This window comes from Nuphar pumila, chromosome 2 (genome assembly GCF_984573655.1).
Source record: "Nuphar pumila chromosome 2, dmNupPumi1.hap1.1, whole genome shotgun sequence".
NCBI classification, from domain to species: domain Eukaryota; kingdom Viridiplantae; phylum Streptophyta; class Magnoliopsida; order Nymphaeales; family Nymphaeaceae; genus Nuphar; species Nuphar pumila.
Genome location: NC_143250.1, coordinates 17,751,661 through 17,764,129, shown reverse-complemented (window position 1 = coordinate 17,764,129; position 12,469 = coordinate 17,751,661). Strand labels below are relative to the sequence as shown.

Genomic DNA, 12,469 nt, shown 5'->3' with positions numbered 1-12,469 from the left:
GGTTGGAATAAAACACAAAGCACCGGAATGGATGAAAAGGCATGAGAGGTGCACTTAGGCTAAGGTCCGACCTCGATAGGTTCTAACATGGAGGTAGAGGTTGGATTTAAAAGCCAAGTCTCAGACCAATCAACAAATTGGTGCTGGGGAAACCAAAGTGCAGATTGCGGAGAGGGCACTGCCTTGAACTTCCCAACAAGCGCTCACACTTGTGTCAGGTGAACCAAAAGGGAGCCCTTCACCCTTTGGCTAACGCTTGTTAAAGTGGTATCGTTGAGATTAAACATGCATAAGCTTCAGTACAGAAACACTTTAAAGAGGCAAATAATGGTTAAACTTTTTTTTTCTGGTGCGTGCATCAAAAAGATAAATAGTTACTGCCTACACTGCCCTGAAACTAGAACCCAAGTCTCCAACATTTATTGAATAACATGATCATGGCAGGAAAAAATATACAGACAAGGAATATACTGCCATTTGTCGGTGAAATTATTATCCATAAATACACTAAGAAGTTTGAAAGTCTCAAAGTCTTGGAAATTCATGGGCTTGGCATAAAAGAAACTATTGCAGATGGAACCAGAAGACCTGATGAAATCACAATATCCAGTATGAGAATTGCTCATAATCTGAGCAATTCACAACCTGGATGCAGTTCGAATCATGTCCCCTTCTGTCACTATGTGGTTTCGATTGATATCCTTGAGCGAACAGCATCCATTTAATGCCATTGTTAGCTCAAACTCATCCCGGAGCATATCTAGTACCTTTCTTACCCCTTTCTCACCTTCTGCAGCCAAAGAAAACAACACCGGCCTTCCAATCTGCATTAACATAAGTTGCATCTAAGAAAAACAAAGGTCCATTGATAATAAGTATGATTGGCCTTAATACTGAAGATGTTATGGTAACCTACAAATACACCAGAAGCACCAAGAGCCAATGCCTTGAAGACATCCGTTCCACGACGGACCCCGCCATCAAGGAAAACAGGAACACGACCTTGTGCAGCTTTCACAACCTAATAAAAATTTGAAGCGAAAAAAAATGAAATAATAAGTGAACCTCGAATACCTCATGAAAACAAAAAGCAAAAGGAAAAGTTCGTCATGTTCATACCTCTTCCAGGCAGCTGATGGTTGCTGGAACAAAATCAAGCTGCCTGGCTCCATGATTGGACACAATGATACCAGCTGCACCGGCTTGAATAGCTAATCTGGCTGTAAAGTTTTGAAACAAAAATATAAGTCGTAAGTTCAGAGGATCAATATTGATAGACACCAAAAGAGAAATTCGTGAACATAAAATAAAAACCTAGCTTAAGATGTGAAAAATCTTACTATCTTCAGCGGTCATCACGCCCTTGACCAAAATTGGCATATGGGTGATCGTTTGCAACCACTTCACATCCTGTCAAAACCAATGAAATTGAAGGTTAACTAATGCCAGATGAAGGGTGTGCATTGAAAACACATAAGGCACGAGGACCAAGGGAACCTCAAATTGCACACCAGTGAAGACAGGTTCTCATAGGCAAAAAAGAAATTTTGTCTTGGGCATATCAGTCCTAATGAGTTCATCATGCCAAGAAATCATTACCAAATTCATGTTGAGTGGCAGTTCAGTTACGATAATCATTCCAGCTACTTAGTCAAACTGTTCCTTTGTCACTCTCTCTTTTTCTTTTTCATATTGCACATAAACTTGTTTGTCAATGAATTCTAGCCATAATATAAGTTGAACAGCACAAGAATTAAACAAAAGGGACAATTATTTGCAAAGTTCACTACAGTTTAAGCTTCAAATGGCTAATGATGGACTTTGAAGTAACATCCATTTAAAAGGTACATATAGCTTATACAAGCAAAGAAACTAATTTATGATACTTTTCATCAGCCAGAATCATTAAAAACTCCACCTAATCCTACCTTCCAACTAAGTGAACGATCAATTTGACCAGCAACATATGAAGCCAATCCAGAATCATTTGTCTGCACAAAAAAGAAAAAGGTGCAGCGTACATCACATATATGAAGAATTGGTGAAATAAGTCATTTAACCGATACAAACAATCTGGATGACCAACCTGATCCATCTTTCCGAGATCTAACCCCTCAAAATTCTTTAATGTAAGAAATGGGGGTAAAGTAAACCTAAAAAATCAACAACAAACAATTAAACATGTACTTGTAAGAGTTTCAAAGAGGGGAACGTCACAAGGTGAAAGATTCTGTTAGTCATGCTATAAGGAGTTTGGGGTTAAACAGGGGCCTTCATTAAAATACTTGAGAAAATTGGAACTTCGTTTTATGCACTCCTGGGAATTAAGTATTTTCCTTCAATGACATTCCTATACTTGGTAAATGAGGATGACCTGTTCTTAATATCAGCTTCTCTGCGGCCAAGCCTTGGTGTGTCAACTGTTAGTGCAATCGCCTTGAAGCCAGCTCTTTCAGCTCTTTTTACGAGCTGTGCAACAACATTTCTGTCCTTGTACACCTATAAAAGGAATGGTAGGTTTCAGACCAACTGAACGGCATGCATGAGCAGATATTAAGAGAAAAGTAAAAATATTTAACCAGGAAACTACAGAAAATGAAATGAAACCAGCAAATAACATAATAAAAAGAAAATTCAATCTTACATAGAGCTGGAAAAATCGAATTCCTGGTCCAGTTGATGCAACTTCTTCAACGCTGGAGGTGGCCCATGATGACAATGTCTGCAGCAGAGCATTAAAAAGACAACAGGGAGATTGGTCTATGATTACTATCCATTAACACACACAAATTAACCTGAATTATGAGTCCATGACTGTGTCTCAGGTGATTTCAAATTTGAGAAGAGACTTGCAAAAGCAGTCATTTTGAAGGGAAACTGCAATGCGGGACAGTAACTATCACAAAGCTATTGATGCTTGAAAATATCACCTAATTCTACAAAGGAGAAACCCATAAAAGGACGATCTTAAGGGATTCTACAATGAGTTCATCTCAATCTAGCAGTTAATGTATGTGTAAGCACACTACTTTTGAGTTGTATGCAATGAGATATTAAATAATTTCCAGAGAATGAATGTTCATTAACAAGAAGGATGAAGAGAATCCGCATGTATGCCAGCAACTCAGGATATAAAATATATACCAGCCCAATAGAAATCCAGAATAAATTTCTTAACATTTTATAATCCAAAGTGGTCCTTAAGGTAACTAGAACAGTGATTGATTCTTCATGAAACAAGAGCATAAGTAAATAAACCTCAAGATCTATGGGTAAAAATCCGAAAATGATTTATAACATGTCTCACACTCTAATAGAACATTTTAGGGAAATGCACATAAAAGGGAAAAGGAAAAACAATACATTTTATTTAGTGACTCAAAGATGAAATATGGAAATCCCTTAAGAAATTGGCATGACTGCAGTTTTTATCCTCTTTTCTAACATTAATTACAGAGACTTCTTAAAAACCCAAAACATGGGTATATAATACAAATCAGCTCTATTAGGTAAAGTAAAGCAGCAATACTTAAGCAAAACAAGGAAAAAGTGAAGGTCCAAACCATAATTGTCCCAGCTGCTGATGCTGCTCTTGCAGTTGCATACTCTCCTGCAATGCGAAATTAGAACTTAATTAGATACGTCAGTCAGATTTTACACCACTAATTTTCTGATGAAACATATCTGCACAATCAAAACTCATACCTTCAGGGTGAGCCATTTTCTGCATGGCGGTGGGAGCAATCATAATGGGCATCGAGATCTTGAAGCCCAAGACAGTGGTGGCGATGTCAACCTTTGATACATCGATAAGTATGCGAGGACGGAACCTGATTACCCAGATCATCAAACAAGTTAACCAGGTATCACGACGCATCCAGATCTAAGCTCGGAAAAAGAATCATCTATGAGCAGGGTAGCAAACAATATGAGTTCAAGAAAATAAGAACCGCCGATTGCAACACTCTGTTTCAACGCAGATGGAATAATACCAAGCCGAAAGTCAATACAGTCGCAATTCCCAGTCAGGCTCTCTGTTGCTGCTCAAAGTCCCCAGTTGGGTATAGTCAGGCCTTCAAGTATTAAAAATGATCAAGGTTCATGGAAAACCTTACATGATTTCCGAACAGACATATGCATAGACGCTCAAGGACAGGACTCATAAGACAGGGGATAGCACCAAAAGGTTCTGGAGAAGCATGGACATAAACAGGATGATCAGGAGAGAATAACACACGACTATCATCACTGACATAAACAAGGTGTAACAGCAGCGGCAGGAGTAAGAGGAACGTACTCTGCTACAACTAGCACACCCACAAACCAATCTTTTGTCAATTCATCTTAACTCAAAAGGAGACGTGTTTTAACGAACAAGTACCGTATGTAACACAAAGCATCGTGAGTAAAGAAAAGAAGAAGGTACTGATTGGAAAAGAAGAAAAAAATCTAGAACGTGTCACTATCTGAATGATAGTTGTAAAAGGAACAGCCGAAAAAAAAATAATGGAGTCCACGGTCTGTACCCTGTAGTAACTGACAAAATCAGAAACCAAAACATTCGATTTGGAAAAAGAATGAAGCAACTCACAGTATCCTCTCAAAGGCATGCCTGTTCTCTCTAAGTGTCCATTGGTCTTCTGCTCCAGATGCATAGTAGTCAAAAACCATCTTGGGCAGCTTCTGCCTTGCGATTTCTTCATACTCCATGACGTTGGTGATCTCCATTTTCTGCAGTAAACCTTAACTACCTAAGAAAACTTCAAAACGAGAATTTCGAATTGCTGATTCTGATTACTACCCAGAAACAGAGATAAGGTAAACGAATCACGGGAAAACAAGAAAGAGAAAAAAAAGGAGAATCTATTCGAACCTGGTCTTTTTTTTCCCCCTTATCCTAAGGAGAGAAATGCACGAAAGAGAGCAAGGAAAAACAAAAAAGAGAAGTCACAGTGGCTAGAAGATAACGTGTACTAGATGAGAGAGGGAGGGAGGGGAAGTGATGAGCCACATGTGGGGGTCGTTATATTATATCTCTCAACAGGGAAACCATGTAAATAGAAAAATAGAGAAAGGGACAAACCGGGTGGAATTATTGACAAAATTTCGCGAGAGTTGTGGATTGGTTTTTCGAGGTCTGTGTGAGAAGTAGCTGCGGGTGATGCCTATTGTCCATACATGCTCTGGTAGCACCAAAATATTGGAGATAAAATCATCTGGGCACCACGTTTGTTTTGCTATCCCCACGTCATTGATTTTAGCTCTCTATAATTTTTGCCCCAAATCTTTTATTATTATTTTTTTTATGGTAGGCTGGCTGAGTGATCGAATCTCATGCCTCTCTCCTCTCTTCCATGCATTCGAGAGTCACCTTGTTGGTTATGTAAATACAAAGTTTTGCGTTGCCCTCCTTCTGATTCTTTTAAAGCAAGCTAGGGGATAACCCGGTGGGATTTCGAATCCAAGACCTCTCAGTGATGATAGTGCAGCCTAACCGTCCAATTATTTCATTTCCCCCTTCACTTGGGAATTGTTGTTCTCATAAAATAAGTGTTGCAAGAATCAAATTGAATCTGCCTAAATTGGTCAATTGGAATCTGAATCGGCATGAAATGGATTCGACTCAAAGGCCGATCCAAACCCCCTGTAAAATTGGGTGATTGAACTCCCTGAATTGGGAGACTTAGTGTTGTGGGTGCACTGCAATATGACACTATGACACATTCAAATATTGCTTTTGCATTCAGTAAAGTCTATCAGTATATGCATGGGGCAACCAATGATCACTGAAATGCAGTTAAAATGATTCTTTGGTATCTCAAACAACCTATCCACTATGAGTTACAATTTTAACCGACCAAAATTTTCTTGTGCTTGGTTTATACAAATGCTGATTAGGTTGGTTGTTTTGATGATCAGAAGTCTACCTAGATTTGGGTTTCTTTTTATAAAAATGCATGTTTTATCTCTTGCTCAACCAACCATCTAGTGCAATAATGTTAGCTATGTATCTTTCAGCTAATCCTGAAGTTTTTTGTTTTTGTTTTGAATAATCAGTTTTTTTATTTGGTTGTGTATTTAGGAATTTAATTGAACCATCATTTAATTACTATATCTTCTTTTTCAGATAAATCTTTTCAGAATTCTTTCATTTTTCCACTTTTCCGTATAAAAGTAACTTTTAAAATGGACGGATTCTAAACGGTGCAGACCGATTTTGTTGATCTTTTTCAAAACTGAATTTGTCAGCACTGCCTAAAGGGGATATGAATATAGGAAAAGTGAGGGAGAAGCAACTAGATCTAACTGATTATAAGGGACCGTTTGTTTCATGCCCTTTCCAAAGAAAAAGGCTCTCTCTTTCATAGGAAATAGAGTCTCTTTTTGAAAAAGAGTGAAACAAACATGTTTATGAAAATTATGTTGTGGGAGACATAAAAAAAGAGTTATGTTTTTTAAGTTGAAAAATACTTATTACCCTCGTAAAAATAGAAGGGTAGTTTTTTAAGCTATTATTGTCCCCTGTAACCAGAGTTAATGGCCAACGGTTGTGGGTCTATGTTTGACAGTTTTCAGAAATTCAGAGGTTCATATTAGGAAATTTACATTTTATCTAGAGAAGCATGGATTAGAAATAGAATATAATATAATTTTATACATTTATTTCTTTTTTTTCTGTATACCATTTCTCACGCATTTATAAATTAACAAAACCTATATAGACAGATACAACCGTCTTGGGTAAAACATAAGAGATCAAAATATCTTAGGTTGTCTCATGAATAGGTGAGAAACAAATTGACAAGAAAAAATTATCGACTAATTGCCGATTAATTTGGTGGTGATTCACCTGCTAAAGCTGCTCACCGGAGATAGTTTCCCATTTAGCTTAAGTCTTACGGCAAAGGACACATTTTGTATCAAACTTTTAACCTCTTTCAACTTGGAAGCCTTAAGCTTACCCACCTAACTAGGTGTGTAGAGCTTTTGTGGGTATTTTCATTTATATTATATATTGAAATCCTAAAAGTGAATATTTAGGCCAAAAATATGTAATTGTCAAAACCGAGAATCTTATACAAGATCCCTCGCCCTCGGTTTTGAGGAGCAAGGTTCACAAACATGGTCTTAATATATATATATATATATATATATATATATATATATATATATATATATATATATATATATATATATATATATATAGAGAGAGAGAGAGAGAGAGAGAGAGAGAGAGAGAAATGTTACTGTGCTATGGGAGTACCCCACATACTGGAAATCATGGTTGTAGGTTGTATCTTCTCAATTAAACCGTATGGATATACTCAACATAGTTAATTTGATAGGAATCATGCTTTGGATTATGTTTTTTGAACATAAAATAAGATTTTTTAATTCATGAAATTTGATACATTTCAAGCCGTTGATTTTTAAAGGTCTTAAAAAAAATAGTTGTATGTTATAATCACATGATCTAAAACTTTTTTTCTACTAAATAATGCTTATAGATCATATCTATAGGGTGATAGGGTTTGATTAACAAAAAAAGTAAAAAAAAAAATCTAAAACTTCTATTAGTTGGGAGTAGGTACTCCCGGAGCACCTTATCATTACCAACACATACGAGTAATGCTACGGTACTTTAGGAGTATATATATATATATATATATGATGAAGGAAAACCCTCACAATAACGAAGTCACTTGATGGACCCGCTTCACTACTGGGAAGTAAAACCCCATGTTAAGGACACAATAACTTAATCTTACTTGCCCCAACTATGATAAACTAATGGCAGCCCCCATGCATCAACAGGATTCGATCTTTGGCCTTCAACTTGACACATGATCATGCTGACCACATGAGTAACCACCAGAGTGGTCAAACAAAGTTCAGAGTTGTAGGGCCAACCAATCGGTTTCTTGTAGAGATGCCAATCTATACCGGAAATTGTGTTGAATACAACAATTCGATTGCATCTATTTATACTAAAAACACTGCAACATATGTTAATTAATGTCAAAATACCATTATGCAGACATTTATGACTAAAGAATCTACACAAATATGGTGAGATGATGATGTGAAGAGCAGGTTGTCACCATAATTGTTCTAGTATTTCTTTATTTCTTAGATAGTCCATTTTCTTTATTTCTTAGATAGTCCATTTATCATCCCCTTTCTTCTCCTTAGTATAAAATGATTTTGAAATTTGAAATTTGAAATGTAAAATGCAAAATGCAAAATGCAAGAGCATCTATCTTCAATGAAAATGATTTAGGGCTTGTTTGGAATCACGACGTTGGGATGGGTGTTTATGTATTTGGTGGTCTGTCATGCTTAGAATCTCGGTGTTGGGATGGGCGTTTATGCATTTTGGATGGAAAGTGAGGCCCTTTTTTTTGTATTTACACTAAATCGTGGATTTGGCAACTGTCACCTTTTTTCAAATGCATAAACTCCACAAACACCCATCCCAACTATAGATTCCAAACCTGCCCTAAAGAAAAAAGAAAAAGTTCTCCTTTATTGGTTTACCCATTGGACTTGTTCCTAACCCCAAAAAGAAACCTATTAAAGATAGAAAACCGGTGCTCCACTGTTTACTGCTGAGGTTGACACACCATCATCTCAATGGACAACCTTGTGATATTGTAGTTTATCAAATACAACTAATGTTGTCCAAGTTCCAAAATATAGATATGAATAATAGAAAGTTAATTATTACCCTCATAAAAAGGCCCGGGTCCTTGGGTCACGGGATCCCTGGATCGGCTGAAGGCGAAAGGTAGAACTGGATGTTAATTGTTGTTGATAGAGGGCCGAACCAAATACCGACCGCGATCGACGGATGACTGAACCAAATACCGACTGCCACTGGCGGAGGGCCGAACCAAATACCGATTGTCGTCGACCCTTGAAACACCCAGCAACCACCGAAAATGGCCCTGAGTTGCCTCCGACCCCAAAACATCTAGTCTAAATGGACGTCCACCCCCGTTGTCTGACGATCTGAGCAGGCGATCGTCCGTCCGTCGTTTAGAAGATGGCGAGCCCCTTGCTGGCGATAAGAAGAAGGGAAACCCCCTATCGTCCGATAATCTAAAGAGACAGAAAGGGGGAGGGCCGATCGGCCCTCCCACCTGTCTGATAACCCTAAGGGGAGTGCCAAATAACCCTTCCTTACGTTCGAGCACTTTTGAACGATACGAAAAAAGTCGATTGGCACTCCTCCACCCGCACCCCGACATCAATCGGAAAGGAACTCGAAAAAGGGAAACCGCTCCTTCCCCTTTCCTCAAGAATTGTGCACGCACCCAATGGTGCCTGTGTCGAAGCCAATCGCAACAGATCGTCGAATGTAACGCGAAGCATAATGTCAAAACAAAATATTTCAACAATTCAATAAGAACAAGCTGCTCTAATACCAATTGTTGAGATCATAAATCCAAAAAACACTTTATATGATTATTAACTTGTTCATACTAAATCATTAAAAGGATCAAAAACAAAACTTATTGCGGAAGCGTACTTGAATTCATTGGTGCTCTCATAGATCTCTTACGGGTATGATCTTCCAGAACCTCTATATGTAGTCTTGCCTTCTTCTCTAAACCTAATGAGAAAGGAACAATTTTCTTTCTTGATGGGGAGACAAAAGAGAACAATGGTTTGGGGACCATAACCTAATTGTAACCACTTTATAGTCTTTTTTCAATTTAGCCCATTATAAAATAAAAAAATGACAAATTAAGGTACATGATCACTTTATATGAGCCTTAACCTTAGACAATATATAATGTGTGATTAAACATATGCATGCCTACACGACAACTACTTTACAATGAACTTTGTAAAATGTTGTTTTACATGAATAAATCCCAAAAAAAATAAAAGGTTGTTGAAGTTCTCTAAGGCTATATTTGTATGGGCCCCATTTTGGATCCAAGCCTTTTGTAAACTATCACTACAAGAAAAACTCAAATTAGCGACAGAAATTTGTGACGGATTAGCTAGAGAAAACTATCCATCGCTAACATTCAAATTATTTATAGAATTAGCGACGGAAAAAAATCTGTCGAGAATCCATCACGAATTAGCGATGGATTCACGATGGAACAATTCTGTCTCAAACTCCATCGCAACTTCGCAATGGCTCAACAGCAGAAATTTTTTGTCGCTACTCCGTCAAACATTTGCGATGGCATTTACGACAACATTTTGTCATCGCGAATTCATCGCTAAATTTTCTATAAATCCCTAATACGAGCCTCTTTTCCCTTACTATTTTATTAGTCGCCCACCTGCCACCTATATGCCTCCCGTCGCTCTCCCGCCACTCATGGACCACCTGCCGCCAGGCGACCTCCCATCGCCCGATCGACCGACACCCATCGACCTCCTAACGATCTCCTCTCTCTTTCTCCTCCCGTTCTCTCTCTCGTTGCTCCTTCTCTGGGTTTTTCGACGAGCCCCGTCCGACGAACCTTGTCTGTAGGTAACTTTCCTCCTTTCCTCTATGGTGTAGCCACCCCCTTTCCCATATTGTTGTCGAAGGGCCAGCAGAAGCCTGACAGCCTCTGTCGGGCCCTCCCCACCCCTGTGTAGTTGGCGGAGGCTGGCAGAGGCTCTGATTGCTTCTGCCAGGCCCCCTCCTTGCCCTTGATCTCTTCAGCAAGACAAGGACCTCTGCCCCTGTCCTCTTTTTCTGCGGCATGACAGGAGGCTTCACCCCTATCCTTTCGAGTGCCGACGGGGGGGGGGGGGGGGGGGGTTGTTCTCTTGACTTTGTCGACAGGGCCCTTCTGTCCTCTTGACTTTGCTGACAGAGGCCCCCCTATACGCTGCAGGAGAATGATCGGCAGGGGGAGAATCCCCCTGCCCTTTTGTTTTCCTTGGCAGGGGGTGGCTTCGCCCCCCATGTCCTCGATAATTTTGACAGAGGGCGAAGCTCCTCTGCCCCTTGTCTTTTTTGCCCGATAGAGGGTGGATCCCTCTGCTAGGAAATTTTGCCCGACAGGGGGCGAATCCCCCTGTTGGAAAATTTTGCCTCGGCAGGGGGCGAGACCCCCCTACCTCATGATTGATACGGGAGAGGGCGTAACCTCCCTGCCTTGACCTTACTGTCGGCAGGGGCATTGCCTTTGTCTGTCTCGCTTTCACCAAAGGGATATGTCTCCTTGTTCGAGCTCATTTTCGATAGGAGGCGTCACCCTCCTTGTTATCGAGTAATAAACTTCATTTTAACACAGTGTCTCTTGCAGATTTCTCAACGGATCCCGCTTGTGTCCTGCGACCCATGGTAAGTAAGTGACAAAAGCAATGCAAATCAGGTAAATACCCGTGGTGAGTAAGTGATGCATAAGCATCACAGGTTATTTAATTTCTTGGATGCAACACTTTTCAGTTCACACACTCACTTAGTTATGGATATTTAAGACTGCTTTGATGGAGTTCGGAGATCATGCTGAGCATGATTTTAATATATGAAAATATAAGTGTTCTTATTTTTGGAATTCGGATTCCATGCTAGTCATGGTAGTAGTTAGCGGGATATTGGAGTGTGTTTGACGCAAGTACATGTTTGAATGATTTGAATGTATTTCAATGTTTGATGTGATTGTATCCATGCTTGCATGAAGTTACTTTCAATTTGATTATGACTTCTATGTGAAATTGTATCATGAAAATATGCTTCAAATGAATGTATTGTGTTATGAATAAGTTTGCACTTGAAAATGAATGATAAGTTATCAATGCATGCATCATAGTTCTTGTGATTGCATGATATTATATATATATATATATATATATATATATATATATATATATATATATATATATATATATATATATATATATATATATATATATATGTGTGTGTGTGTGTGTGTATGTGTGTGTGTGTGATATATTCAAATCATTAACTGAAGAGAGTGATTACTATCAATCAGATGATATGTATGACTTCTCTTATGGTCATGATATCACGCATGGTATGCATGTCATATCTTCATTGATCGATGGCACATGCATGGAAGAATGTAATCCAAATGATATACCAAGTGGATGGACAAGAAGAAGAATATGACGAAGAGGAGAAGGAGGAAGAAGAAGAATATGAAAGTCAAACAAGTGATGAAGAAGAATTCTCGAGCTAGTGAAATATATCTTGTAATATATACCTCTGTTTGATGTGAATGATTTGAATGTATTGAAATGTATTGCAATGACTTGAATGATTTGAATGTATTGCAATGTTTGAATGTATTGCATAAAGTTAAATTCGATTTGATTATGTATCTTCGATAGGTATAGAGTTATAATTTGAATGTATTGAAATATATTGCAATGACTTGAATGATTTGAAGGTATTGCAATGTTTGAATGTATTGCATGGAGTTCTTTTCGATTTGATTATGTATCTTCAATAGGTATAGAGTTATGATTTCAATGTATTGTAATGTAT

At 38.4% G+C, this 12,469-nt stretch overlaps 1 protein-coding gene across 2 annotated transcripts; it reads right to left on the bottom strand.

The window, feature by feature from the left end:
* Window positions 1-392: 392 nt before the first annotated feature.
* On the bottom strand, window positions 393-5,027 carry LOC149844918 (glycolate oxidase 1). 2 transcript variants are annotated; one of them, XM_089995369.1, is made up of 12 exons: window positions 4,874-5,027; window positions 4,592-4,731; window positions 3,706-3,830; window positions 3,564-3,610; window positions 2,645-2,722; window positions 2,375-2,499; window positions 2,087-2,153; window positions 1,929-1,991; window positions 1,341-1,410; window positions 1,120-1,220; window positions 917-1,021; window positions 393-824 (listed from the first exon to the last, which is right to left on the bottom strand). In XM_089995369.1, exons 2-12 carry the CDS (start codon window positions 4,726-4,728, stop codon window positions 639-641), a joined length of 1,104 nt encoding a protein of 367 aa, XP_089851495.1. In that variant the 5' UTR covers window positions 4,729-4,731; window positions 4,874-5,027; the 3' UTR covers window positions 393-638. The 2 variants fall into 2 exon arrangements, with proteins under 2 accessions (XP_089851495.1, XP_089851496.1); XM_089995370.1 differs by having other exon boundaries at window positions 4,588-4,731; window positions 4,874-5,025.
* Window positions 5,028-12,469: the final 7,442 nt, after the last annotated feature.

Bases quoted from the DNA above. Each gene is read 5' to 3' on its own strand.
- LOC149844918 (XM_089995369.1), bottom strand. From the start codon at position 4,728: ATGGAGATCACCAACGTCATGGAGTATGAAGAAATCGCAAGGCAGAAG. The intron at 2,500-2,644 runs GTAAGATTGAAT...TTCCTTTTATAG, and splicing joins TTCGATTTTTCCAGCTCTAT to GTGTACAAGGACAGAAATGT. The intron at 825-916 runs GTAGGTTACCAT...ATGTTAATGCAG, and splicing joins TTGGTGCTTCTGGTGTATTT to ATTGGAAGGCCGGTGTTGTT.